The sequence below is a fragment of the Enhydra lutris genome, unplaced genomic scaffold (assembly GCF_002288905.1).
Source record: "Enhydra lutris kenyoni isolate GAN:26980312 unplaced genomic scaffold, ASM228890v2 scaffoldscaffold26, whole genome shotgun sequence".
Taxonomy (NCBI): domain Eukaryota; kingdom Metazoa; phylum Chordata; class Mammalia; order Carnivora; family Mustelidae; genus Enhydra; species Enhydra lutris.
The window spans coordinates 15,412,970-15,439,983 of NW_019154110.1; the positions used below are offsets into that span (position 1 = coordinate 15,412,970).

Here is a 27,014-nt window from a genome sequence, read left to right on the forward strand (position 1 = left end):
GCCCACCCCTCACACCAAGACCCACCTGAGAAGCTACCTGCTCTGCACAAGGCCATGCTTGTCAGCTGCAACCTGCCCAGATAGTCCCTTAGTTCTATTAAACCTTTACTGCAGGGTAGAAATAGCTCATGTAGGGGCCCCTGGCTGGCTCAGTCCATAGATCCTGAAACTCCTGATTTTGGGGTTCTAGGTTCAGGCCCTTTGTTGGGTGCAGAGATTGCTTAAAAATAAAATCCTTAAAAGATATACAATAAAATAAAATCTTTAAAAAAAAATAGCTCATTTATCCAGGGTTCAGGGGAATGATAGGTTCCATGTAAAGAAATGCGCCAAATAATTGAATATATTCTCTGGTAGCCTCATTTTTAAGAAGTAAAATTGTAATTTTACCATTTGAAACTCCTTCTCCAATGACTGGCACAGCTCTGCCCTCTGATACAGAGGGCCCATTCATTCTGGCACTCTTTGCTGAGCACCAACTACTGCCCAGCGCTGGGACAGTCCTGGGGCTATACAGTGAGTAAAGAGACCCCACTCGATGCTGGCAGAATGGATGGTCTACTCAGGGCAAAGAGGGTACACATGTCTGCCTTTTCTCTTGATACACCAAGATTCCCATTATGGGTTCTCTCAGCTCGTGGTTGGTTTTCTTTATGAGACAATTTGTAATTACTTTTGTTATTTACTTGTTTGCTTTGGGCTGGCCCTCTCTGACCCCATCCTCAAACTGAAACCACAAGTAGGCAGGGATCTTGTCTGTGTCATTCACTGATGCACCCTTGGCTCCTAGCTCAGTGCCTGGCATTTGGAAGAGCATCAAGATCTGGTAAACGAATCAATGAACAATGAATGATGCACGAGGCTGCAGACAACACGCCTTCTGGACCTAATGAAGAAGGATGGCTATTTCCCTGCACTAAACGGTCCCACAATGTGGTACTTCTAAAGATCTAAATCTTTTTGTTTTTACAGGGTTTTTTTTCAGCGTCCTCTTTACACCGAGCTTATTTACATCTCCCCACCCCTTAATTGCTCTAAATTCAAAACCAGAAAAACAAGCTTATTAGAATCCCATGAAAAGGAAAAGGAAAGAAGACCTAAATGAGGATATAAAAAGCTCTTTCAAGAGGCTCAATAAATTCAATAAGCAGATCCACGGATCAATATATAAAAATATATTTTGATAAACATCAGCTAAATGATATTGGGTCAATTTCCAGACTGTATCTCCTACCCCAACACACACACACATACACACACACACACACACACACACAAATTTAATTATTCAAACAAGTTTAAGGAGTTCATCTAGCAGGGTCCAACCAGAAGAATTCTCCTTTGGCCCATATCAGTTCAACCTTTTCCATCAAAGCCAGAGCAACTCAAAGTTAATTCCACACACCGGAAGCATCAGGGTAGCTGGACTGGACTGGAGGTACATGCCATGGACATTTACGAGACACTGAATCTTCATCTTTAGGCTGAGAGGGCCCAGGAAAGACTTTGCAACGTGTGTTATCCCCAAGGTGGGCGGGCACACTGAGTGGTAAGCCCACCCAGAAGACAGATGGGAAAGAAGGAAGAGCCTGGGGCCTGTACAGCGTGCATGCATGTGTTTGTGTGTGCACGCATGCACACACATGCACCCAGGTCATGGCTACTGCTGGACAGGACCAGAGAGGCAATTCCAGAGGCTGACCCTGGGTCTCGGAGGGTAAAAGTTACAGCAGCTGCTATTTCTAATATTTATTAAGCACTTGCTGGGTTTCTAGAAGAAAGCTAAGAACTTATGATACAGGTATTAGTTCATTTTTTCTTAAAGATTTATTTATTTTATTTTTAGAGAGAGAAGAGAGTGCACCAGTGGGAGGGACAGAGGGAGAGGAAGAGAGAATCCCAAGCAGGTTCTGCGTTGACCACATGGAGTCCCAACAGCAGGCCCCATCCGGTGACCCTGAGATCACAATCTGAGCTGAAACCAAGAGTTGGTGGCTCCATGAACCGGGCCACCCAGGCATCCCTATGTATTCGTTCATCTAATCATCATGTCAATCCTGTGGCATAAGTACCATCCTTATTTCTATTTCACAGATGAAGAAAATGAGGTAGAAAGAAGTTAAATGACCTGTTCAAGGTTATGGAGCTAATGAACAGGTAAGGTGGATTTGGTATCAAACAGCCCAAGTATTAAAAACTCCATGCCCTTACTGCCGGGCATTAAGCTAAACCAGAGGGTCGGCAACTGCAGCTGAGGGCCAAGCCCAGCAGCCTTCTGGTTTTTGTAAATAAAGTTTTATTGGAACACAGCCACGGCCATTTGTTTTCATACTGTCTCTGGCTGCCGTCATTCACGCTACGGTGGCAGAGTTGAATGGCTGTGAGAGACCATCTGGGCCACAAAACCGAAAATAGTTATTATCTGGCCCTTTACAGAAAAAGTATGCCAACCTCTATGCTAAACAGTAATTCACAATGTTTCTACCCAAGTACTCCTAATGGTCAAGTAAATTATGGGACAGCCCAGGATGACTGGGGACAGGGGCTAATGCCGCCAGCAGCTCTCCTGAAATGTCTCCAAGTGTCACGGTTTTTTCAAACACAATTATGCAAATTTTGCATTCTGTGCCATAACATTTCTTCTAATATAATATGTCGGAAGCAAACTTCCATAAAGTCATCGCTTCCCGAGAGAGGAATCACCATAACCTGACGGCACCATGAATGCCCATCCTGGCAGCCCACCTGAGGGAGGCACCCCTCGTGAGCAGCTCGGATGGAACAGCAGACACAGGACCTCTGCACCTGGGGCCCTACTGCAACCCCGCAGCGGTGTCCAAAGCAGGTCACTTACCCTCTCCCAGCCCTTCTCTCCTAACTTTAAAAACAAGAGCATCCCCCTCCCTCCTGGGGCTGCTGGGGCAGAGAGAAGTCAGAAGACACTTGAAAGCTGTGGGCGAACAGGAATTGTTGAATCTGAGTACAGATGCCAGCTGAGTTGGAAGGAAGAGCTGGGACACCAAGAAATCCTGCTTTTTTGCTACTAAAACAGATATATCAATAAAGGAAATGGAGTAGTCTTCTTAAAAGACAAAAATCACAACAATGTGTTTCCATATTAGAGAATCGGCCAAGTCAAGTCAAGTCCCTCACCCCTCCTCCAGCAGCCTCCACCTGCGCCCACCCTGCCTTCTCCCCTTCCCTGAGAAAGGTGACAATAAGATCCGGAAGGCCATCTCTGGTCAGCCCCTCCTCTTATTTATGTTTCCTGAAGTGAAAAGCCTCCTACATTGTTTTGTTTTCTTCCCAAATACTAACAGTCTGCAAACAATAAGTCTGAAAATATTTAGCTCAGCTGCCAATCATAAAAGATCGTTAGCAACCTCAACAACCAAAAATGTCTAATTTACAACTAATCCGATTGCCCAAATTGCATCTTCTAACGACAGACCACCTAAAAAACCGACTTCCTGTAAACATACCACTCTGCTGGGTTTTCTAATTGAATTAAATCCTTATTTTGCTCTTTAACTACAAGGAACTCAGTTTTTGCGACATGGGGCAGAATTTTTTTTATTTTTAAGAGATGTAGAAGTAATCCCCAAGTAGGAGCCCAGGTAGGAGAGCCCGAAGGGCCGTATGCTCCAAGTCAATGACCAGCAGTCCCTTGCCGCGGGTCTGCGGGTCCGTCTGTCTGCCCTGCCTTCCATACGCCGCTGCTCCCTTAACACTTGCTGACTCCTGCCTCCCGTGGTTGAGTGCTATCAGGAAGGGAGACTGTAAAATGGGTCTGAAGTAAGCATTCTAGAACACAGAGGAAGGAATATTTAAATCTGCCTGGAGGTGGTCCAAGAAGGTTTCATCCCTGTAGGAATGACAGGCCAAATATCTCCACTTCTCCCACCTCCCACCTCCCGTTTCTGGTCTGTATGCCCTGAGTTCCTGGCAACTTCTCAGTCCCAGCCAAACCAGGACCATGACCCTACCTTAATCCAGCCCTGCTTCTCTCCCTATAATCGGGAATCTGTCTAGGCCATTCATTGTTTGCCTGTAGCGGGCTGCCTCCCACCACCACCCCCCACCCTGCATGGGTAACAAGTAATCACCCAACCCTTCCCGGTAATGGCCCCTCCACTCAGATGTTTCCATCCCAGAGATGTCCTCGTCACACAAACGCTCCACAAAGAGGAACCGTCACCTGGGCGGCGAAAGGTACGTGGACTCGTGGCGAAACAAATCCCTCTTTGCCAGGGACTCCACTCTAGGAGGACAGCTCCAAGTGGAGGAAAATGGAAATGGGATATACAAATTCAATCTATCAAATCTCCTATTTATTTTATGCAAAGTTTTCCTGGTGCTTATTAATGCCAGCTTTCCCTCTACCATTTAATCTCTGCTTCCATTTCATTCTTGGAGGCCTGTGATTATTCTAATTCAGCATTTGGATGACTTCATTTCCGCTCAAGTACACCCAGGTCAACTTGGATAGAAAAGAAAGAGGAGGAGAAGAAAAATAATCAGCTAAAAGCTATTAAATATCAGCCGTGTGCCTCATGATTGGTTTTAAAGGCAGTGGTGAGGTTAGCAACAGTCAGAAACTCAACCCTTCTTGCCTCTTCCTGCATATTAACATTTTTCTGGGGCTCTCCCTCTTATGGCTTCGAATGTAAATAAAGCCCCGATTGGTAGCCCACTTTGCGCTAATTCACAAATACCCAGTCTGAATATACAGAGCTGTAAAACTTTAGAGGGTGGTAACTTGACGGATCCGGCCCTTCTACAGAGAGACTAATTCTCAGAGGACAAAAGGGGAGGGGGGAGGAGACGAAAAAGAAAGAAAAGAAAAGCATACCCGACCCATGTAATGGGGTATCCAATCCACGGGGTAGGGGGTGGGTAGGAGTCTCCATATCAATGTTCACTCCACCAAACAATGGAATTCCATTTCTATGCCAAGTCTAAATGAACTGAGCTTTCTCTTCCCTAAGAACCACTCCTTGCACCCACTGGCACAAGCTTGAACCATGATTTCTCAGACACTTGCAGTTCCCACTGAAGTCCGTCCAGGGGGAGAAAGGCTTTCTTTCTCATGCTAACAACTCCATTGTGAGTGCCGTCTTCAGAGCCTGCCGGGAGGGCTCTGGGAAGGTGAGCCGGTGGGAGTGCTTAATACCCCTTCCCCATCAAACCCCCCAGGCTCATTAACTCCTTCCTGCCTGGGGGCCTCCCCCTTCCTTGGCCTTCTGCTTCTGGGGGTGGGGGGGGCGGGCTAGAAAATTAAATCAAACTCCACCATCCTGGGAAAGCAGAGTTAAACAGCCACACCAGTAAATTTGGGGCTGGTTCCTCTACCTACGAGGCATGTGACGCATGGAATTTCATTAGCATAATCTCAAAGTTTTCCCAGCTTGCTACCCAGAAGGCATCCTGTTTTGCTATTTGTATATTTTAAAAACATTGTTAACAGAGCAGTAATAATGTCTGCTGCATTTGCCCAACAAACAGCTGGCTGTATTTTATACACTAAAAAGGAAATGTGAAGTTTTCCTAGAAACCTACTATTTCAGGAGTCTTTTTTTTTAAGCAGGAGGAGAGGGGAGGGGAGGGGAGGGGAGGAAAGGAAAGAAAAGGTAGGATTTGGAAGTCAGATGGCGAGGCTGCAATGCTCAATTTCTCACTTGCCTCACTCCACTGGCTGTAGCAGAAATTGGTCTATGGAGGAAAAAGTTCATCAGGAAGACACAAAGTTGTTCTGTGTGGTAGGAGGCTTTACCTGCAAAGGCCAGGGATCACACTACCTGTGGGTACTGCTTGTCTGCTTGCCGCCGCCGGGTCTGGGAAGCTGAGGCAGACAGACAAGGGAGGTTCTGGCTAACTGAGGCTCTTTGCACTCAGCAGCTCTGCCAGGGGTCAGAGGGCCAATAAAGTCCCCTCCCCCCCGTATGACACACTTCCGAAGGGAGAGACTGACACAAACCAGACAGAGAATTAATAAAACATGAGGACAGTGTTGGCCTTGTTCTGGGTTATTACAGGAAGAAAATTGAACACAAAAGTAGCCTTCAGCATGGCCAGCCAGGGAGGGAAGAGCAACGGGGGCCCTTCCCGGTCCACTCCACAGCTGTAACTCAAGAAGGTCTGAGGAACATCAAGGCTTTCCAGAGCAAAGGCGAGCAGAAGACAGGCGAGGCGTGGACACGCTGGCCACCTTCCAGTCAGTCCACCTGGACAAACCACTTCAGAAGACAAACGCTTCCTGGGAGCTTTGGTGCCCACAAAGGACACACGGGAACTTGTTTTCCAGGCCTGGTCTGAGCAAACCACACACCGCACGGAGCCCCATTTATCTACAACACACATTTGGAAGCGATAAAACGTCACCTCAGAATCACAGTCCACCGTCAGAAACACGGCAAAGTTGCTTATTTTCTCCCGAAACGCTTGCCTTTCAAATTTCAAAGGCTTTCTAATATTTTTATGCTAGAGCTTCCTCTCCTCTCACAAGCAGTATCAAAAGGACAATCTGGACAGAGGCCACGAACACCGCACCTGCACATACAACCCGGAGCGAGGATGCCATCGGTGTCAAACACGGCCTTCGAGCACACCCTTCGATCATCCCACACACGGGCGGGATATATGAAAAGATCCCACCATCTTAAAACGCCAATTCATTCTTTTTTTCCATTTTTTTCTTTCCTCCAGAAGCCTTCCAGCACCATTCCCCTGTAGCTCAAGTTTGGAGGCCCCCACACAAACCCACTCCAGCAAAAGGACTTCAGAGGACCCTTTCCACCTCACTTCCATGGGGGTTCCCTTTGATGGGACCTAAAGAGCTCCAACTCTCCAGACCCCATTTCCTTGAAGGCCTCCTCCTGCCAGCCACCAGGGCGAGGGGCTGGCCCAGGAAGGGGTTAAAGCCCTCATGTCAAACCGCAAACTCGGGCACTGGCCCAGAAGGGACATGGGAACCAGGGCAGCCAGTGATAAAGGCCGGATTGTAGCAGCCCACTGAATTGGAAATGACTTGTAGGCCTAATGAAACAGAACTTTGGCAGTAAAACAGAATGAAAGGAATGAGACAATAAAAGGCTGGAACAAAGGGTGCAGAGTCGTTTCAGCTTAGCAAAATAAGCTCACTTTGTTGGTGGGGAAAGCCAAAGCCGATTAGGATAAACCAACGACTGAGCGCAAGTCTTCCAAACTAATTACACAGTTCACCATGTTAAGCATAATTGGAAGCCTCCAGATGCGGGCTGCTTTGCTTTCACAGGAGTTCTATAAAGTGAGAATTACCTAGTGAGCTCGGCACTGAACAGCCCTGTCATCGAGGTGAACAGCTGAAAGGCGCAGAACTGCTCCATCCGGGACGAAGCCGAGAATTCATTAAGTTTAAAGGCCTCTGTTTGATCTCCCAAATCCTATAAGTGAGAATTTAAGAAACCGGTACTTTTAAGGAGGGGCCGAAAGGGGAGAAGGAGGAAGCCCATGCACACGGAGCTTCTTTGATCCCAGTGCTTGTTAATTACCAAGTGGGGCTCTTCCGGATGGCGATGCGGGGAGCAAGGTGGCAAACCCTCCGATCGGTCGTCTGGGTCTGTACGTGCCAACCAGGGCATCACTCACGTGCCACTTTCTGGAATGGTCTGTGTACATCATTCCTGGACGTATGAAAATTGTGAGCACAGATAACATCCGCTAGGGAACCTGACGTGCCGAAATAAATTCCTGCACATCGACATTCTTGACAAATGAACAAAACTGGCTCCCTCGGAGTGTAAGGGCTGCTACGCAGTGAAGTAGGAGATGAGGTTTTTATAAACAGTGAAAAGAGGCCTGATGGTACAAAAATGAACAACTGTCTGGGCCCTCCCCAGCATGGGCTTGTGTGATCTCGGACGACTCAGGACCTTCCTCCACATCAGTCCGGTCATCTACATGATAGACAGTCCACCCGTCCTGCTTGACGGTCCTGAGAATCGGACTTTAAAATGCATCAAAGGGCTCAACACAAAGCACACATCCCTCCAAGTCAGAAACACCAACTCACAGCAAAAGAATCTGCATAGTAAAATCTGAACTTCACGAAGTCTGACTCTTCATTAACTCAGATCTAGCACATGGAATAAGGAGTTAGAAATACTCTACGGGTCCCTGGATCTTACTCATAGGATGAAGATTCTGGTTTATAAATAGCAGCTTTTTCCAAATAGAGAATCCCTTCGCTGTTCCAGCATCATGCAGTCCAGAAACTAACCCTACCACTGTAGGACGGTTTCACTTATTATATCATGCCTACTACTATTGATAATACCTTGTTTTGGTTACAGTCTATGGATACCTTCAGTACGCATCTATCCATCTATCCACCTATATACGTTTGTATTTTTTCTTGAACATTTATTTATTTGAGAGAGACAGAGAGAGAAACCATGTATGAGCAGGGGGAGGGGCAGAGAGAGAGGGAAAAGCAGATTCCCTGCTGAGCAGAGAGCCCGATGTGGGGCTCAATCCCAGGACCCTGGGATCATGACCTGAGCAAAAGGCAGACGCCGAACCAACTGAGCCACCCAGGTGCTCCTGTACGTTTAAACGTATTTTCTAGATTATTGAATTTGCAAGCTTGAAACCAACCTAGTCCAAGGGCTGGCAAATCATGGCCCACAGGACAAATGTGGCCCACCACCTGTATTTATAAATAAAGTTTTATTGGAACACAGCCACATCTAATTATGGCTATGCCATAGCTGCTTCCTCCATACAAAAGCAGACAGTTATGATGGAGACCATACGCTCCATAAAGCCAAAAACGTTTACTATCTGACCCTTTACAACCTTTTCCAATTCCTTCCCTTAGAGGAGAAAGCGAGGCCAGGACAGATGTGGCCTGTTGAGGGGTCACAGTGGGGTCACTGCATGGTCAAGCCCAGCACGAGAGCCTGGAATACTTCTACCTTACCTTCCTCTAATGACAGCATCAGAACAGCTATCCAAAGGGGCAAGGACGGCCATCCAAGTGAGCAGAACCCTTATGCCAATGGCCACACTTCATAATCTCATCTTAAATATAAACAAGTAATGGCATCCCTAACCAGGGGGGTGGGGGTAAGTTTCTGGGAGGAAGGTGGGTGAAAAGCACAAAAGGGTTTACAAACCTCCAATTTGAGTTATTTAAAGTTCTCGGTGTGTCATTCTGCACCCACTCCACTTACAGTAATGACATATTTAAACTCCCTTAGCTCAGCCCCATGATAGCAGTCTTACCCATCTTGATTGCCACCTGAAATAAACAGTTGAAGCAGCTGCCACCTCAGGCACAATGGGGAGAGTGAGAGGAGAGAGGAATGACAGCGAGGGAAACCTAAAACGCGGGTGGCAAACCCCGAATGGGGCTTGGAAGGATGGAAAGTTCTGGAAGTGGAGGAAGAGGAAGTAGGGTTTGAATTCTAGCTGTTATCCTGCCTTACCTGGGTGACCTCCCTTGAGACTTAACCTCCCTGACCTTTAATGCTCACCTCTGTCAAAGGGCCGGATGACACCCAAATCCGCCATGCAGGTAAAATGAGGCAATCTATGTCTATTCCCAGCACTGCCCTGGCCTGTGGACCAACACAGTCTCTTCCTTTCTTTTGCACCCTCCCCACCCTAAGCCCATCGTGTGGACTGATCCAAGGCTGCAACAGGCCCAGAGTTCAGATTCTGGTATCAGACAAGCCTGGAAGGGAAGCCTGCATCCAGCTCTACCTTTCATGGTGGGGGGAGGGGTTGACCCCAAGTCAAAGACTCAATCCCACCTAGACTCCATTTAACACACTGCAAAAACAATGCAAGACCCCACCAGCCTCCTGGAGAAGAATTAAATGAGATAATACAAGTCAATGGCCTGGCCCAGGACTTAATGCAGTACGTAGTCACTAATAAAAATTCCCCCTTGCTAACTTGCTGTTAACCAACCAAAAAGGGCCCCCAACGACTTTCCAGATGAGAATGTTTACAAGTACGTGAGTCTAGCTGACACAGGGGTGTGTGTGTTCCGTTTTCTTCAACCAGAATATAAACTGCTGAAGCCTGGAGGCGGTCTGCCCATGCGTCACTGGGCTGAGACTGCCTTAGGGCCTCGCAGCACGTCTCCTCTTTTTTTTTTTTTAATTCATTTGACAGAGATCATAAGTAGGCAGAGAGGCAAACAGAGACAGAGAGGGAAGCAGGCTCCCCACTGAGCAAAGAGCCTGATGCGGGGCTTGATCCCAGGACCCTGAGACTATGACCTGAGCTGAAGGCAGAGGATTTAACCCACTGAGCCACACAGGCGCCCCACGTCTCCTCTCTTTTGATGGCTCTGGTTCCAAGTGAATTATACCAGAATCCTGAGAGGTGGTGGGCCCTGCCCAAGGGGGCACAGACGTGACACACCATCCACCAGCACAAGGAGGAATAAGCCCTCTGAAGACAGACCCAGACAACGCACCGAGCACATGCACGAAACAAGCCCTAAGAAGTGTATTATGGTTTTGATACATTCAAAAGCCTCCTTAGTCCTTTAATAAAACATCTGATAAGTTTACACGTCCTGCTGGAATCTACACATGTTACTGCTAAATTAACCGAGCAGCTTCAGCCCCCGCGCGGGCCACACCAGGGAAGACGGGCTGTGACTACCTCCCTGACAAGGGGACAAACTCTTCTCAGGGCCGGGATGGCTGCGGCCCTGGGCCCGTCCAAAGCTGGCAGAGCTTCCCACGGCTGGCTCACCGGCTCCCAGCTGTAAGTGCTAATGGAAAAAGACAGAAAGAGAAAGGGAGAACGAGAGACAAATAGACAGAAGCCTGGAAGTGGGAGCAAGCACAGGTCCGGCAGGTGCCGCCTGTCCGAAATATTCTAACAGCCCAACTTCCCTGACACCCACAAATAGGACCACAAGATTCCAGTTTATGGCTCAAAAAAGAAACCCCACCTCATGTTTGCTCCTGGCCTTGTTTTAGAGGCAGAACTGTAGCAAGGGGGCTCACACTTGCCAGCCTTCCATGACACAAGCTGGGCCTGTCTCCTGTGATTATTTCCAGTCTCTCCCCACAGGCAGGGTGGGGCTGGGCGGGGGACCAAACCCCCCACCCCCCCCACCCGTGCTTTGAGCGAGTCTTGAAGAGAAGTACATGGTCACCGACACACTAAGCAGTTCTGCAAAAACGGCCAGAATGAATCACCCCCAACTGGCAATGCAAGACGGTGCCATGGGGAGGGCGTCTTTCCTAAGCGACCCGGAAGGGCAGTGAAGTGCCATGCTGAATGCCAAGCCCGGCTGGAGGAGCCTGGTCTCTCTTTGTTGCATGTCTCCCATCCATACAGAAATTGGAGATGACCACAGATGGGAAAAATCTCCCGTTTTAAAGCTACATAGTGATCACCGCCCTCATCACGGCTTACAACTCGACACACCCAGGGTTGAGGTCTGAGCTGCCCATCACCTTGAGCAAACAAATAAAAGCACAGAGCCTTCAGGCCAGGCAGTGGGCAGCGGTGCCTGGTACCACCCAGGCCCAGCAAAATAGACGTCACCAGGGGTGACATGAGTGACAGAGCTCAGAACAGGTACAGTGTCATATCATTCCACCCCCTCCCCCCACCGCCACCATATCAGCCCGACAGCAGCAGGGATGTGGACCTGTGCAAGGGGGACCTTCGCACACCTGGACCTGGACTCCCAGGACAACATCTACAGCGACTCGAAGACAGAAAGCAGAGGGCCACCGCGGCCAACCAGCTGCCAGCCTCCTAGGACACAGCAGCCAGAGGAGGGGTACCACACAAGGCCCAAAAGGCCAGTCTCCCCGCCCCAAGCTGCCCTGTCAGAGCCCGGGGACCATGCAGCCATCAGAGGAACGCTGCTTTCCAAGGTACCAGCTCCTCACCAGTTAGAGAGAGGCTGAATTAAGCACGTTGCCCACAGTGGCATATCCTGTCTGTCCATCTGCTGACTGTGTCTGTCCCCTACATATTCCCACTCCAATTCCTGGCTGACCGGATGTATTCTGTGTTGCTCCCAGGCTGGTTCAGCAACAGAGCCCAGGGGATCCATTTTACTCCTGTCTCCCACACGCTGACAGGTACAGGCCCAGCATCTTCCCCGAGTCTCCTTGGGCATCTGACAGGGAAAGGCTGAACAGCACAGGACCCCAGGGAGCCTCCTCTCTTAATGCACCTTCCAGAAAGGCACAGAATGCCGCCCAGCACCGACTCACAGCCCTCTAGCAGCTTCGCGGGAGCTCCTGTCCTGTGAAGTCACAGCCCCGCGTCCCTCCCCAGCCGCTGCCACCAGCACCACCGGCTCCCAGCCCAGACCCCACATGGCCAGCAAATGCCAGCGACACCACAGTGAAAGGCCGTTCTGTCTGCTCCTGCAGGCACGTGCGGCACCACGCTGACCACAAGCCGGACTCTTCCACAGCAGCTCCTGACAGATTTCACTTAGATCTCGACGACCCAGTGCAAGGACAAGGGTGTGTAAGGACAAGGTTCTTGAGGACGCAGCTGCGGCAGATGGAGGGGCCGCAGCGGCCACTAGCCCCACGCGCCGCTTACCTTGCCGAACTGTTCGAAGTACTGCTTCACGTCTTCCACCACCGTGTTCGCAGATAATCCGCCTACAAATATTTTCTTTGTTCTTGTGACCATCTGCAAGAAACAACAAGAGGAGGACACGGGTTAACCAGGTTATCTGAAGCAACGCTCGCGAAGGCGCGGAAACAAGCCGCTCTCCACGTTCCTCTAGGAAGGCAACTTCAGATAAATTCGAGCTGTACAGCGCGGGCCTTTTAGACATCTCAGAGCACTGGAGACAGCCACGCTGGAGATCTCGGGCCTTCGGGCCACAGCCTGCAAGCCTGGGTTTCATACAGACACAGAGCGGACTTCAGAACCTCTAAGCCACCATACACAGCTTCATTCTGATTTCTGGCACAAAGAGAAAAGTGGCACATCAAAGCTATTTTCAACCTAAGAGATGTGAACAGAACAGAATCATGTGCATAAAAATCTGCTGCCCAGAAAGTACCATAAAATTTGTCAATAAGAAACTCACACATGGGCGCCTGGGTGGCTCAGTGGGTTAAGCCTCTGCCTTCGGCTCAGGTCATGATCTCAGGGTCCTGGGATGGAGCCCCGCATTGGGTTCTCTGCTCAGCGGAGAGCCTGCTTCCCCTCTCTCTCTCTCTCTGCCTGCCTCTCTGCCTGCTTGTGATCTCTCTCTCTCTCTCTCTCTCTTTGTCAAAAAAAAAAAAAAAACAAAAAAAAAAAAAAAAAAAAAAGAAAGAAAGAAAAAAGAACAAGAAACTCACACATCATGCAAACATATGGATGGGCTGTCTACACCGAGCTGACAGACACCGGCCCTGCACACAGGGGCCACCCTTTGAGCTCGGACCTCATTCTCCTTCCCCTCTTGATTCCTCACCATTCGCCCTGACTCACTCTACACTCAGTCAAGCCCCGCTAAGCCCCCAGGATCTGCCCTTTCATCCATACAAGCCCTTCTCCCGAGAACGCCTCTCTGTGCCTAGATCTCCCACAGCAAGTCGTAACCATCCCTCAAGATCCAACGACCTTCTCCAAAACACAAGCTATCTATGCCGTCACCACGTCCAGAAGCTGTCCCCCCCCTTCTGAAACCCTAACACCGTACCCACCAGCCTGTCCTGGCACCCACTTCTTCCCACCCAGTGCAGAAATCATGGGTGATCCTGTCTTTCTTACTTGCTCCCCAGACACAGTTCCTGATTCCTCTCGGTACCCTCCCTCCACAATGCCAAGTAGGCACCAGGCACAGAGAATCCCACCCCAGTGTCTTCTCCGATGGGAAGAATGAATGGCTGTGGTCACGTTTCAGAATCCCAACAGTTCCAAAACAAATGACATAAACGGTTCAGAGACAGAAATGAACATCCTGGGCAGGAGCGAAAAGTGAAACAAGAAAATAAATTTTGTTCTGAACACTGAGTCTAGGCTGTGTGTGTGTTTCAGTTTGGGTTTTTTTTTTTTAATGTGCTACTAAGAAAAATTTTATTTAAATGTTAAATAAGAACAGGGTCTCACCTATTTGGCTGCACATAATAAAAGCCCAAAGTCTTAACCTGACAAGAGAAACTGTCACGATGTACACATCTAGCAAATCATAATGTTTGTACACTTTAAATATCTCATAATTTTGTCAATTCACACCTCAGTAAAACTGAGGGGAAATGTTTTATGAGAACATGTAAATAAAAGCATGACTGAAATCCCAAAAATAAGTGAATAAGATGAAGCCGAGAATGTTAAACACACACACACACATATACACACACAATATCATTTGTGTCCATGACATTCGATGTGGGAGGCCTAAATACAGGGGCTGTGGCTGCCAGGATCCCCACTGTCCCCGAGGCTGAGACACCCTGGCTGAGGGAACAGAGGACCAAGCCACCTCTCCGAGGAGCACCCTGGCTGAGAGCCCCCTGGGTGGGGACGGGTGGGCTGTGCTGAGGAGCGCCCCCCTGAGGTATGGCCCCATGCTCTGCACTGCACAGTCCCAGATGGGTGCATCGGTCCCAACTAACCCCCAACTCCCATCAATCAGGACTCACGATAGCTGTGAACAGAAGGAGGCTCCCAGACTTTAAGGAGCTCCGGCTGTGGCCTAGCAGCTTCTGGGAGGGACACGTGCCACCACAGCCCACTGACGGAGCCCCACCTGGAGGGCCCCTGTAGCGGGCTTGCTGCACGATTTTACGAGGACATTGTGCTAGCAATTCTGCACACTTCCTATGGGCTCTGAGAGGCATGCAGTGATTACATACGTGTTTAAAGCTGTGATTTACCACTTTTCGTCTCTTTTCAGATGAACGGGAGAGGAGATGAGATCATGGACGTGAGAACATGCTACGAAGATCCCACCAGCATCTACAGTTTCAACTCCAAGAACCTCTCATTAACCAGTGGGCATCTTATTCTGCTCCTTATTGTCCACCTCCCTTCTCAGGCCTTCCGTAAGTCCCTCTGGAGGACAAGGTCACCTTCCCATGAAACTCCATCAGTCTCTCTCCAGATTTCAATCTCTCCCGACACTCACTGACTGCCAAATTTTACTACCCTAACTTTCCTAATGGCATTCATTCAATAGATACGTTAAGTGCTAGGTGTTGGAGCCTACATTCCAATACAATGTAGAATTCAAACCACTATAAAATGGAGATACAATAATTAGCCTACCACGCAAGGCTCCTATTAGGACTAAATTAAATAACATATGCCAAAGTGTCTAGCAGGACACCAGGCAGATGCTAGGTAAGTGGTCACCGTAACTGAATCCAAAGTCAATTACTACATTCATCCTTCAAGCTCAGAATAAATGTGTGACAGAAAGATATTTTACACAAAAATCTTTGATAAATCAAGTCTGGGTGCCCCGTTCTCTTCCACTGTAATTTCAAAACCACTTTCCTGCGTGATTTCAGATGGGCAAAGACTCCCCAATAGTTTCATTTCCGATTTCTCATTCCTTTTTTTTTTTAAACCCAGCCAAGTAATTAAATATCTATAAAGACATGCTACTATGATCCACAAACATGCATTAGTGGAATTCTCAACTTAAAGAAACTCTGTAGAAGCATTCTATAAAATGAACCCGATGGTGCCATTTATACATTGTTTAGAGACAGGTGGGTATAGAGCAGACTCTATTTATATTCCAAATGTTCACATGGACCCAGGTAATTAAATGAGTAACGTGTCTTCGTCCCAGATAATAGAACTCAACAGAATGTTCGTTCCCCAGTAACTGGTTAAATGGAAAGACCCCCCTTACACTCTCTACAGTTGCTCAACAGCCATAAACCTATCAAGCCAGAGCTTAGACAATGGGGCAGACAGCCAGCCATAAATCTACACATCCCCAAAAAGTCTGTAAAGTACTTTTTTTTTTTTTTTTAGGAGGATGAGAAATCCCAGGCCCCAGACACTATGCCGAAGAGTCCAACTTACTAAAACATCCTCTCCAGGAACGGGCTCAGATACAGTGATCCCACTCTTCAGCAAACGCTAAAAGGAAACTGGTTTAATCAAAACCTTCCAGACGTGAAAAGGCCAGTGGGAAGATGTGCAACCCTCAGTTAGCTACCCAACAGTGTCCTGGCTTTGGGAGAGGAGAGCAAGGCCAGGGGGCAACAGGGCTCTACACACCAGGGGCACACTGGAGGAAATGGGGGGGTTACTTTGGGAATCCTGACGCCATCACTGCTAAATGGACAGTGCAGGGCTTGATGACTTGCATTCTGAAGAGGGACACGGGAGGCAGGCAGAGAGGACTCCAGAATCACACATTCTACCCTGTTTCCTTCCGCCTCCAGGGCTGCTGGCGAGGACAGGACAGGGGCAGGGCTAGCTGTCATGTCCAGGCTCCCAGTGGGACTCACTGGAGGTCCTCAAATTCTTATTGATACTATCAAAGTTTCTGTGTCCACGTCTGTGCGCATGCGTGCGTATGTATGTGTGTCTGGGGAAAGTCTCTAGTCCTGAACCTTCCATCTTGGCTGCTACTTGCCCCAGGAATTGCCCAAGCATCCCCAGAGCTTAAACCCTCTTCTGACCTCGGAAACGGCAAGCAGGACACGTTACCGCGGGTCCCCCGACTCCACAGTCCTTTGTGTTATAAAAAGTCCTCTCCACCCACAGTGGAGAGAGCCACCTGTGTTTTCTTCCTGCGCCAGGCCCTTTGGGTAACTGTTTCCTGACCCACAGCCCTCACGCCCATATAGCACTTAACCACACAAAGCAAGGGAAGCTGGCCACTGCACCAAAATGCTCAGGCAGGTCCCAGGTGGTCCCCACCGTGACCCCAAATGGGAAGAGCCATCCATCTGTTCCAGAGAAGGCTCAATCCAAAATCCATTAGGAAAATAAGCTTAAATGTCCTTTGCATGGAGTTTTTGGTGGAGGGGTTGTAGAAAACACTTCGTGCAAATGCTTTCCACTCTTTAAGACACTAGATACCCACCAAGAGCCCAGCGCCCTTGGGGACAGCCACCTCTCCAAACAGATGCCCTTCCTTTTATAGTCTCGGGCAGCACTCCGGGAAGTGGGATGTGTATGTGTGTGTGTGCACACGCATCAGGGGGTTGGGAGGGTTCAGGCTCTCACAAATCACGGCTGCACATTCTGCATCTAGACCCGTAATTTAACTAAACACCACTGCTCTCCACACCTCTTGGCTCCACAAAGAAAACCCCAGCACCCATTCCAGTTTGGAAAATTGCTGTTTACCCATAAGAACTGGCCAAAGCCAGCTGCTAACCAGAGCTGCCCAGAACACCCCACCTTCCTGCTTCTGACCAGAGCTGCTTTTTTTTTTTTTTTTTTGAAGTTTCAAAAAAATCCCTTTTAAAAAATGTGTTTGCATCTGAAAGGGTCACTCAGAGTGGGGCCGCTGGTTGTATTTTTGTAAAACAGGATAAAGCAGATGAATGTGCGTGTGTGTGTGTGTGTGTGTGTGCGCGCGCGCGCGCGCGCGCGCTCAAAACAAAAGGCAGAGGTATTAGAAAGGAGAAAGTACTTTGAAGAATGAGACTGATGGGGAGAACTTAGCTCTAGGAGCTCTGTCCCAAAGATATTAGTTGTCACACAGTAAAACAACAATAACTATGGGGCTCCTGGGTGGCTCAGTCATTAAATGTCTGCCTTCAGCTCAGGTCATGATCCCAGGGTCCTGGGATCGAGCCCCACATCTGGCTCCTTGCTCGGCGGGAAGCCTGCTTTTCCCTCTCCTACTCCCCCTGCTAGTGTTCCCTCTCTCGCTGTGCTTCTGTCAAATAAATAAGTAAAATCTTTAAACACACACACACACACACACACAATAACTAAACATGTTTCTCCTTCTGACAAATGCATGGAAAGGTAGGACGTGGCTCTAGAGAGTCTTGAATGGGTAGGAGAGAAGCCCAGAGAAATTAAGTCAGCTCTTGCCAATACCACGTTCCTGCAAAGAGCTCATATTCCCCCTTTGGTGACACAGATGAGTCATCTTCACTGCCCAAGAGCATTGACTCATTTACAGAAGCTCTCCCATCTCTGGGAGCCCCAAGGTGGAGACAGCCCGGGGAAGATGTTAAGAATGCTAGTTCTGGGCAGGATTCTGCAAGCCTGACTGCCCATCATACAGATGGAAAAGTCAAGCCCCAGCAACATGGCTCATGTGCTGGTTAAAGGCAAAGCAGAATGATGAGGGAGAATGGATGTGCGGGTGGGTACCATGCAAATTCCATCCCAGACTCTGAATCTGGTGAACACTTTGTTCTTCAGATTCTTGGGTAAAACTGTATGTTCTCATTCTAGTGTCGGTTCCCTGCATCTGAAAATTAAGCCCAGTCTTTGTATGGCAAAGAAGCTCTCGCAGGGCTAACCAGGGTCACAGAAGTCCCAAACTCCACAGCCCCGTTCCACAGGGAGCTTCCTCTGAGGGACATGCCCTCTAAAACTCCCAAGTTCCCCCAGTATTTGTTTCCACCCTTCCCTCCTGCCTCGAAACTACCACTCGTTACCACTACTGCCACAGTATCTGAACCCAGTGGCAAAACTCACTGAGCACACAAAAACAGAACCCAGGTACTAGAATTATCTCCAAATGATTCTAGAATCGTATGTGGAAAAAGACCACAGTGAACCAGTTAACTAGAGTCCCCCAAAATTCACGTCCACCCAGGTCTTTGGAAACATAAGGATCCTGCGATGAAATCATCCTGGGTACAGGGAGGGCCCTAAATCCAATGACTGGGTTCTCCAAGAGGAGAAGGGACACACACTACCCCTGGAAAGGCCATGTGAAGATGGAGCAGAGATGTGTCTACAAACCAAGGAACCCCAAGAATTGCCAGCAATTACCAGAAGGTAGCAGAGAGGCATGGATGGCTTCTCCCTCACAGTTTCCAGAAGCAATGAGCCCTGCCAATGCCTTCACTGCAGACTTCTGGACTCCCGAACTCGGAGAGAAGACATCTCTAAGCGTTAATCCCTGCAGGCTATCTTAATTTGTTAAGAAACCAATATGAAGACCTACCTGGACCAGGCGCCCTACAACATGACAGCCCTGGCCTCACCTTTTCTTGGTGACCGTGGAGCAGAAGTCCACATGGAGGCCCCCTGCCATTGTAGAGGAGAACACTGCTCCCACATGTGACGGTCCGAATCTACCCTCCCAAGGAAGGCAGTCCACGCTCATCACGTGCATACCCGCCTTAGGGGACCACAGGGGCAAGTCTCTGCCTCAGAAGGTAAGGCGATACCTACTAGGAGATGAGGGAGCGACCCAAATGCTGCTCGGTGTTGCCCACAGAGTCTAGATCGCCCTGGCATAACACTTCCTACAAGCGGGGCCAGGGCTCACAAACAGGTGCCTACAAGATACCACCCAAGAGGCTGGGAGGAGACCGGGGTCTCCTGCGTCTCCCTTGGTGCTCAGAATGCTCTGCTCTCATCGCGCACTCCCTGCACGAGGGCTATGCCCTCCTCACGAGCTGCCTTACTCCGCCTCCTGTCAATCCCAGGTCAGGTCTCAGCCTCTCTCCCACAATCAAGGAAATGGAGACTCGAAGATGGTACGTGTCTGATGGCTCACTGCACCAGAATGACAAAAGACAGAGTCAAAATCTCCCTCCTATTCATTCAACTGTCTCACCCCTTCATTTGTGTCTAAGGTGGTCTTCTTTCTTCCCAGCGGAAAAGTACAGCGGGGCCATGGGAGAGGACAGGGCACCAGGACGAGCAAGTCTGACGCAAAGATGCAGAAATGACAAGCCAGACGCTGCTGGTGGGGATGGACGTAAAATGGTGCCGTCCCTCAGACGATTACACGGCGTGTTACTAGGTGACCAACAGACAGGTCCACTCCCAGTGCATACCACCCCGTACATACCCATCTGTCCACCCAAAGCCTCACACAACATGTTCGTTGCAGTTCGTAAGAGTCAAAAAGTTGGAACAACCCAAATGCCCAGCAAGGATGAACAGATAAATTAAGTGCGATATGCTCTGTGGAAGGGAGTAATATCCAGCCACAAAAAGGAACAAAATATGGACATATGCTGCAACATGGATAAGCCTCGAAGACATTATGCTAAGTGAGAGAAGCCCGTCACAAAAGATCACACATGCTATAGGACTCCATGCCCAGGAAGGTTCATAACAGGGAACGCCACAGAAACAGAAAGTCGATTAGTGGTTGCTCAGGGCTCGGGGAGCGGGGATCATGATGGCAAAAGAGTAGCAGGTTTCTTTTGGGGGTTTTGAATACGCTCTACAATGGATTGTGGAGATGATGCATGTATCTGTGAATATTCTAAAAACCACTGACCTGCACCTTAAATGGGTAAGCTGTACGGCACGTGATTACATCTCAATAAGCTGTTGTGGGTTGTTGTTTTTTTTTTTCCATGACAGGCCAAAAAGATCCCTAAATAGAGAGTCTGTATGCAAAAAGGGTTTAAAAATAAACCCACGTGTCCCAGAAAGCATGCTCTCGCCTGCTACTGTATCCACCAGCTACATCCACGTGCTCTGTAATGATCCCCTGGTTGACCAATGGACAAAGGTGTAACAATATTTGATGTTGCCAACTGCAGAAATTAATTTAACTTCAGAGGAAACTAATTATAAATATAACCGCCAATGTTTTTCAGAGCTCTCTCTCCCCATCTATAGCTACGAGCCAGAGAGCACTGGGGTTCAGGCTACAATTTGGCATTCCCTCTAAATAGCTTTAAAATTGGAAGGAAAAAAATAGCCTTCCTCTATATGGGGCTGGAATATAATTTACACACAATTATCCGGCATAGTCAGGTTACAACATTACCTCTGATTAAAACAACAGTAACTCACCTACTGGAGAACGTGATCTCGTAATGAAATGATCAGGCTGCTCCGGCGGGCTCCCACCTCCAGCTCAGAGCCCTCTGCCTGGCTCCCTCCCAGGCTAATTTAAAAATACTACTTCCTTTTACACTTGGTTGGGGGGAAAGCTGTAGCCCACATGGGTGACCTGTCCACAGATCAGTAACAGAGTCATATCCTAGTCAGTGGCACTTGGACAGGGGACTCCGGGGGGGCAGAAGAAAGGGATGCAGAGACGGAGTGTTGCCTCGCAAAGCCCAGGAAGTTAAAGATCACGACCCACGCGTCAATCCACGCTGGGGGGCGAAGCGGCCAGCTGGCCATCACCCCGATCACAGGCACCCGACCTGTTCTGCACCCACAGGTAGCTTCTCCATCACGCCACCCTTCTTGGAGCCCCCACTCCCTAACACTCGCCACAGAGTGAGTCACGGGAGGCTCCAACAACTCTCTCCGGTGTTCTAATGATTGCCAATACGGAGATGCAATTAAAACCCATCAGCTTTTACAGCAGCGGTATTAAGCAAAATTAAGTAAGTACCCTTTACTGTTGCTGAATTTGCGAGGAAGCTGTGCATCCCTGCATACGAAAGAGGTGCTTCCAAAGCCCCAGCGAGACAGCGGAAGCAGATTCTGAGTGAACCCCAGAAAGAGGTGAGGAAGGAGGGCCCGCCGGGATGGTGGGGCTGTTGGGAACTCTGTGCCTTCCATCTGTGCCTGTCACGGCCGCCCGCCCTGCAGCCTGGTGGGATTCTTCTCAACACCTGGAGGACGCCTCACGGTGAGGTTAGGGCCCTGGAGGTGGTGACTCCGACGACAGTCCAGGGTACCCCACGGTCCGGGCTGACCCGGCCTAGGGCAGTGATCCAAAGGACACACCGGTCCTCACTTTACAAACACGCTCTCTCCGCCCACCTGCTCGCATCGCCAAGCACATCTGTGTCGACTAAGGCAGAGTAAATGAGCACCGGAGCCCTGGTGGGTCGGATGAGAGGAGGTCAAGTCGCAGTTCTGGGCCTCCCTTCTCCCCTTGACCCCTGGGACACAGACCCCGGCATGGGCAACGCCAACTGAGGCAGCGAATGCAGAACAGGAACTCCAGGAGAGCTCCCGGTTCCCAAACTGCTCCCTTCCTAAGACATTTCAGGTCAGCTGGGAGCCAATGCCAGAGAGATGGTTTCTCCATGGAAGTGAGGTTCTTCGAAACTCGCTGGAACCAGAAGTCAACACACATGCCTTCCCGGACTGCCTGCCGGCTGGGAGGGCGCACATACGCTCTGAGAAGGAAAACCAAGCTTGGGAGGGAGTTCCCTCTTCTGTACTTTGGGGAAGACTGCCTGAGAGAGAGACTTCTAGAACCCACCCCAGTGAGAACTAGACCCCTTCTTCTCATCAGCAACCACGCAATGGCTTCTCTTAGGAAGGGAAAGCAGAGAAACTTTGCTGGCAGGCAGGCTCTGAAGCCAAGGCCGCCCATCCCCCAAGCCCTCTAGTTGATTTTGCCGAAAGAACAAATGGCAGCCTTAACCCTTAGCCTTGATTACCTTCATTAGCATATTTCAGATGCACACGGCAATCAGTTCTTGATGAGCAAGTTTTACCTAATCCACGAGCCGAGCCAGGCTGCAGGCTCCCCGACAGTCCTGTTGTGCAGCCGCCGCCAGGCCCAGCAGTACCCCAGCATCTCTGGGGCGTCTTGAAAACCTAGAGAGGCCGGCCCCACCCTCGGAATGCTGATCTCATTGGTCGGCGGTGAAGCCTGGGCATCCATAGTTTTTAAACATTCTCCAGAAGATTCTAAGGTGCCGGCGGGGCTCTAGGAGAAGCGGCTTGAACCAGGGAGCACTGGCTTGAGCCCTAACTCAACCATTTCCCTAGTGTAACTGCAGGCAAGCCATGGGAAAAGTGGGGGCAAGAGCTACATGCCACAGAACTGCTCTAGGATCACCAGAGAGAAGTCTGTGAACACACCTGGCACACAGTAGGAGCTCAGAAAATGCTGAATAGGAGAGTGACACTGGAGCCCGAGAGGGACAAGAAAACAAATGGTGGAGAATCATCTCTGGTGACACACTCATCCATTCATTCTCTCATCAGACCTGTTTTGAGGACCTACTGTGAGCCAAGTCCTGTGCACTAAGCTCCATGTACGTTAAGCAGAGCGAGATCTGGCGTCTGCTCTGAAGGTACTACTTCCTGTCAAGGAAGAGGCTGTGTTATGACAGCAAGGTGGAACTTTGGGGGCACTGGGCTGGACATGACTTGAGGCTTGAAGATCAACAGCAGGAGTAGCCTGGAAAGAAAGGGGAGAAGGACCTCCCCAGCAGGAGCAGCGGCGTCTTCCACACTGGCCAAAAGGCCACAGGTGGATATGAATGACTGTGGCCAAGGTGTTAGAATGAAAGTAGGAGAGGGGCCAAGCCCAACGGGGAAGGCCCTGCAGGCCAAGCCAGGGAGGCAGCAGAAACCTACACAAGGCTGAAACAGGGAAGCCACTCTTCACTCAAGAAAGAGAAAAAGCAGGGCCATCCTGGGGGGTGGGGTCCTTTAATGCTAGATGCTGGCAGGGAGGCCTGGACAAGAGTGGCTAGGAAAGCAAGCACCAACCAGAAGGAAGGCACCTAAACACCAGTCCTAGTGACCAGCACGGGGCCTGGGATCAGTGTGCCTCATCAAGTCCCTCCCTGTTCCACCATCCACTGTTCCAGAAACATCAGGGAGTAGGGGGGAAGGAGGAGGGCAGGTGGTGGAGAAGGCAGAGGAGAGATAAGCACACTGCACCCTTGGTGTGGTCGTCTTTGGAAACACACTCAGCCATCTGTGAGGTCATAAATTTTACTTGTCAAGAAAAACAAAATCAAATTTCCCCCACCCCAAGGATACGCTGGTCTGGCCCCTACCACCTGCCACAAGTAACTTCCTTTGAGGAAAAGGGGGGAGCCAAGGAGTGTTTGCTGTGAAGGAGAGAAGCCAAGAAAACCATGAGCAAGGCTTTCCACCATTTATTAAATGTCTTACCCCTAAAGGGATGGAAAGTGATCTTTCTAAATCCAAGAGGGTTTTAGAGGCTGAAAGAGCATCAGATTTAGAGATTCTGGAGATGGAAGGGTCTGGTTCCAACCCCAGCACCCCAAACCAGCAAGCGATAAAGTAGAAAGAAGACCAACCCAGGAAGTTCCATCCCAACCATATACACTAGGTGACCCCGACCAAGCTTCTCAGAACTTGGGTTTCTCCTTGACAAAATGAGATTAAAAGAGTTACACATGAAACGTGCTTAGCATGGGGCAGAATGACAGGTACGTAAAAGTTCCTCTTCCCCTCCCAAATGCCTTCCCTTCCCCACCAGTGACTTCAGCTCTCTTTAGCCGTGAATGAGGATCAAACCTACCCTGCCTGCCCCACAGAATACACCACAGGAAAGGAAAAAAAAAAAAAAAAAAAGCAGCTGGAAAAGGCATGAGGCACACTCTGTAAATGTAATGGCCAACGATTATTCTACTTCCCAAAGATTTCTCAGACACCACCCTAAATCAGCCCCACCTCTAGTGGCAGCACTGGGCAACCACGGTATTTCCATGGGCTGAAGATGCTCTCACAAAAAAGGATGTTATCTCGGCGCAAAGCTATGTCTTTATCTGCCTTCTCCTAGGCAGCCCCTTACCCTACGAAGAGTAACAGACTGTTCCACAGAGGAAGGTCATTCTCCATAAGAGATAAAACGGTCTGTGCCTCAGAGGTAATATTTCTCTGCTACACCAATATCCTAGTATGTCTGTGCTCTCCTCATGCCAGGAACATATTTCTATAAATCCTCACATAAAAGAAAACTTTATTTTCTGGAGGGACAAATGAAGGTGGGGGGGAGGGAGGGGAAAGGAAAAAACATTCACCAATCAAACAGAACGCTGCCTGCCAGGAACTTCACTAAATGTGTAGTGTTACAGATGTTTTACGATCATGATGTCTGTTCTATTGAAAACACTTGCACTAGGCCAACCAAACAGCAGAAAAGAGAAAAAGAAAGAAAAGACATGTCCCCCAACGTGCCCAACCCAGCTAACTGGTCTGGGCTGGATGTTTATTGAGGCAAAGAGGTAACTGGGGACCTGTAATTGTCAACCAAAACGTGGAGGGCTCATTTCAGAGTCCACTCCGGAGGGCTGTCAAATCGGCTACACGGCCCAGCAAATGGCGCACAGTCTCTCGGAAGGGCACTTCATCCTGGAAGACCAGGGTCTTCTATGGGAAAATTGCTCTGCACCTGGCAAGCGCTTAATAAAATCCAGTTCTCTTCCGTCAAGGAAGGACAATCTGCCCAGTTAAAACCTCATTTGTCCCACACCATTCATTCCCTCCACAAACATTTGTTCAGTGCCCACTATGCATAAAGGTACTGAGCTAGGGCTTCACAGCCAATCCACTGTGGTCAGGAGGCCCCCACCACCACCTCTCAATCCCGAATGGAAGCCTCCTAAGGGAGAGCCGTGGTCAATCAAGCCCCCAGAATGGAAGTTTCATAAGTCAAGGACTTTGGTCTGTTTTGTTCATCGTATATACCCAACACCTGGAAGAAGGCCTGGCCTATAGCAGGCACAGAATAAATATAGGCTAAACAAATGAGTGAATGAATACTTCCTGCCCTAAATTACCCAGTCTATGGATGATTCCAGGTTCCTAAGCACCCCCGCCCCCTGTCTTCTTTCTTTCCCCTTAGGTCATTCTGAGCATTCCTTATTGCTGGCACAATGAGATAACAGGCTTCATTCCTAAGAAGAGCTGCCCAAAGTTCTATCCAAGAGCCCCAGAACACAAACCACTGCACTGGAAGGCCCTGCTGGACGGAGGCAGACAAACCTTCCCCTACTAGTGAGACACACACAGCTGGTAATCTGTTAGAGGCATCTTTTTTTTTTTTTTTAAGATTTTATTTACTTATTTGACAGAGATTACAAGTAGACAGAGAAGCAGGCAGAGAGAGGAAGGGAAGCAGGCTCCCTGCTGAGCAGAGAGCCCGATGTGGGGCTCGATCCCAGGACCCCGGGATCATGACCCGAGCTGAAGGCAGAGGCTTTAACCTACTGAGCCACCCAGGCACCCCGAGAGGCACCTTGATATACAAAAAGGACAACTGATACCTCTGCCAACCACTTAAAAGGCCACATCAAATAGAGAAGGGCCTGAAACACCTTGCTATCACAGATTCAATGACAACATCTAGGGTGTGTATCACCAGCCCCTGATTAATTCTATTCAACATCAGATGTTAATGACCACCCTTGTCACTTACCCAGGCCCAAAGGAGCCCAAACTAAATGATTTAGTTCAATGCCCTTAGAGCTCTCACAGGGACCTGATGAAAACACCCAATGACATGAGTATGCAAAAAAAGACAAACCCATGAAAAACTGTCAGAAGAGTCAGAGAAGGCTTCAAAGAGGAGAGGCCTAACTGGGGATAGGATTAAAGGATAAGTAGGAGTGTTCCAGGAAGGCAAGAAAGAAGAGTGGTTGGAATCACAGCAGCATGACACATCACTGTTTCAGGCACCAAAAGTTTGGTACGATCAGAAATCAAGTGGAAAGGAGGATTTGATGGGAGATGAGGACTGATGCAAGGGTTAGATCACAAAGGGTCTTGTAGATCATAGCCAAGGAGACTAACCTTCATCCTTTAGACAAGGGTGCAATGATTCTAAGCAGAGGAATAACACGGCCAGCTTTGTGTTTTAGATAAGTCATTCCGTAGAGGGCAGACTGGAGAGCTTGCACACAGAGACTGTAAGGACGGTTAGAAGCTTATCATAATGGCCCAAGATGAAGGGACCTTCAACTAAAGCAAGGTTCTTTTGAATAACAAAGCAGGAAGAGATTTAAGAGAGAGTAGGAGACAAAATTATCAGCCCTGGGTAAATGGCCAGATGCAGCGATGGGGGAGAGGAAGTCACCAACCATGATAAGGACTTGCAGAAGACTTAGGTTTGCAGAGGAACAATAGATGTGTTCAGTTTGGGTACATTAAATTTGTCGTCCCCAGAAGACAATTTACATATCTGTTCTGGAGCTCAGGAGAAAGATCAGGACGGATGACTTAGAGTGAAT

The 27,014-nt window shown here is 49.1% G+C and overlaps 1 protein-coding gene across 5 annotated transcripts in view; it reads right to left on the reverse strand.

Moving 5' to 3' along the window:
• LOC111151236 (musashi RNA binding protein 2) overlaps nt 1-27,014 on the reverse strand; it is a 385,145-nt gene that overhangs the window by 238,591 nt on the left and 119,540 nt on the right. For all 5 annotated transcript variants that reach the window (XM_022509070.1, XM_022509068.1, XM_022509069.1 and 2 more), the window contains one exon: nt 12,580-12,672. In XM_022509070.1, coding sequence (XP_022364778.1) covers nt 12,580-12,672 — 93 coding nt within the window. The remainder of the gene's footprint in view (nt 1-12,579; nt 12,673-27,014) is intronic.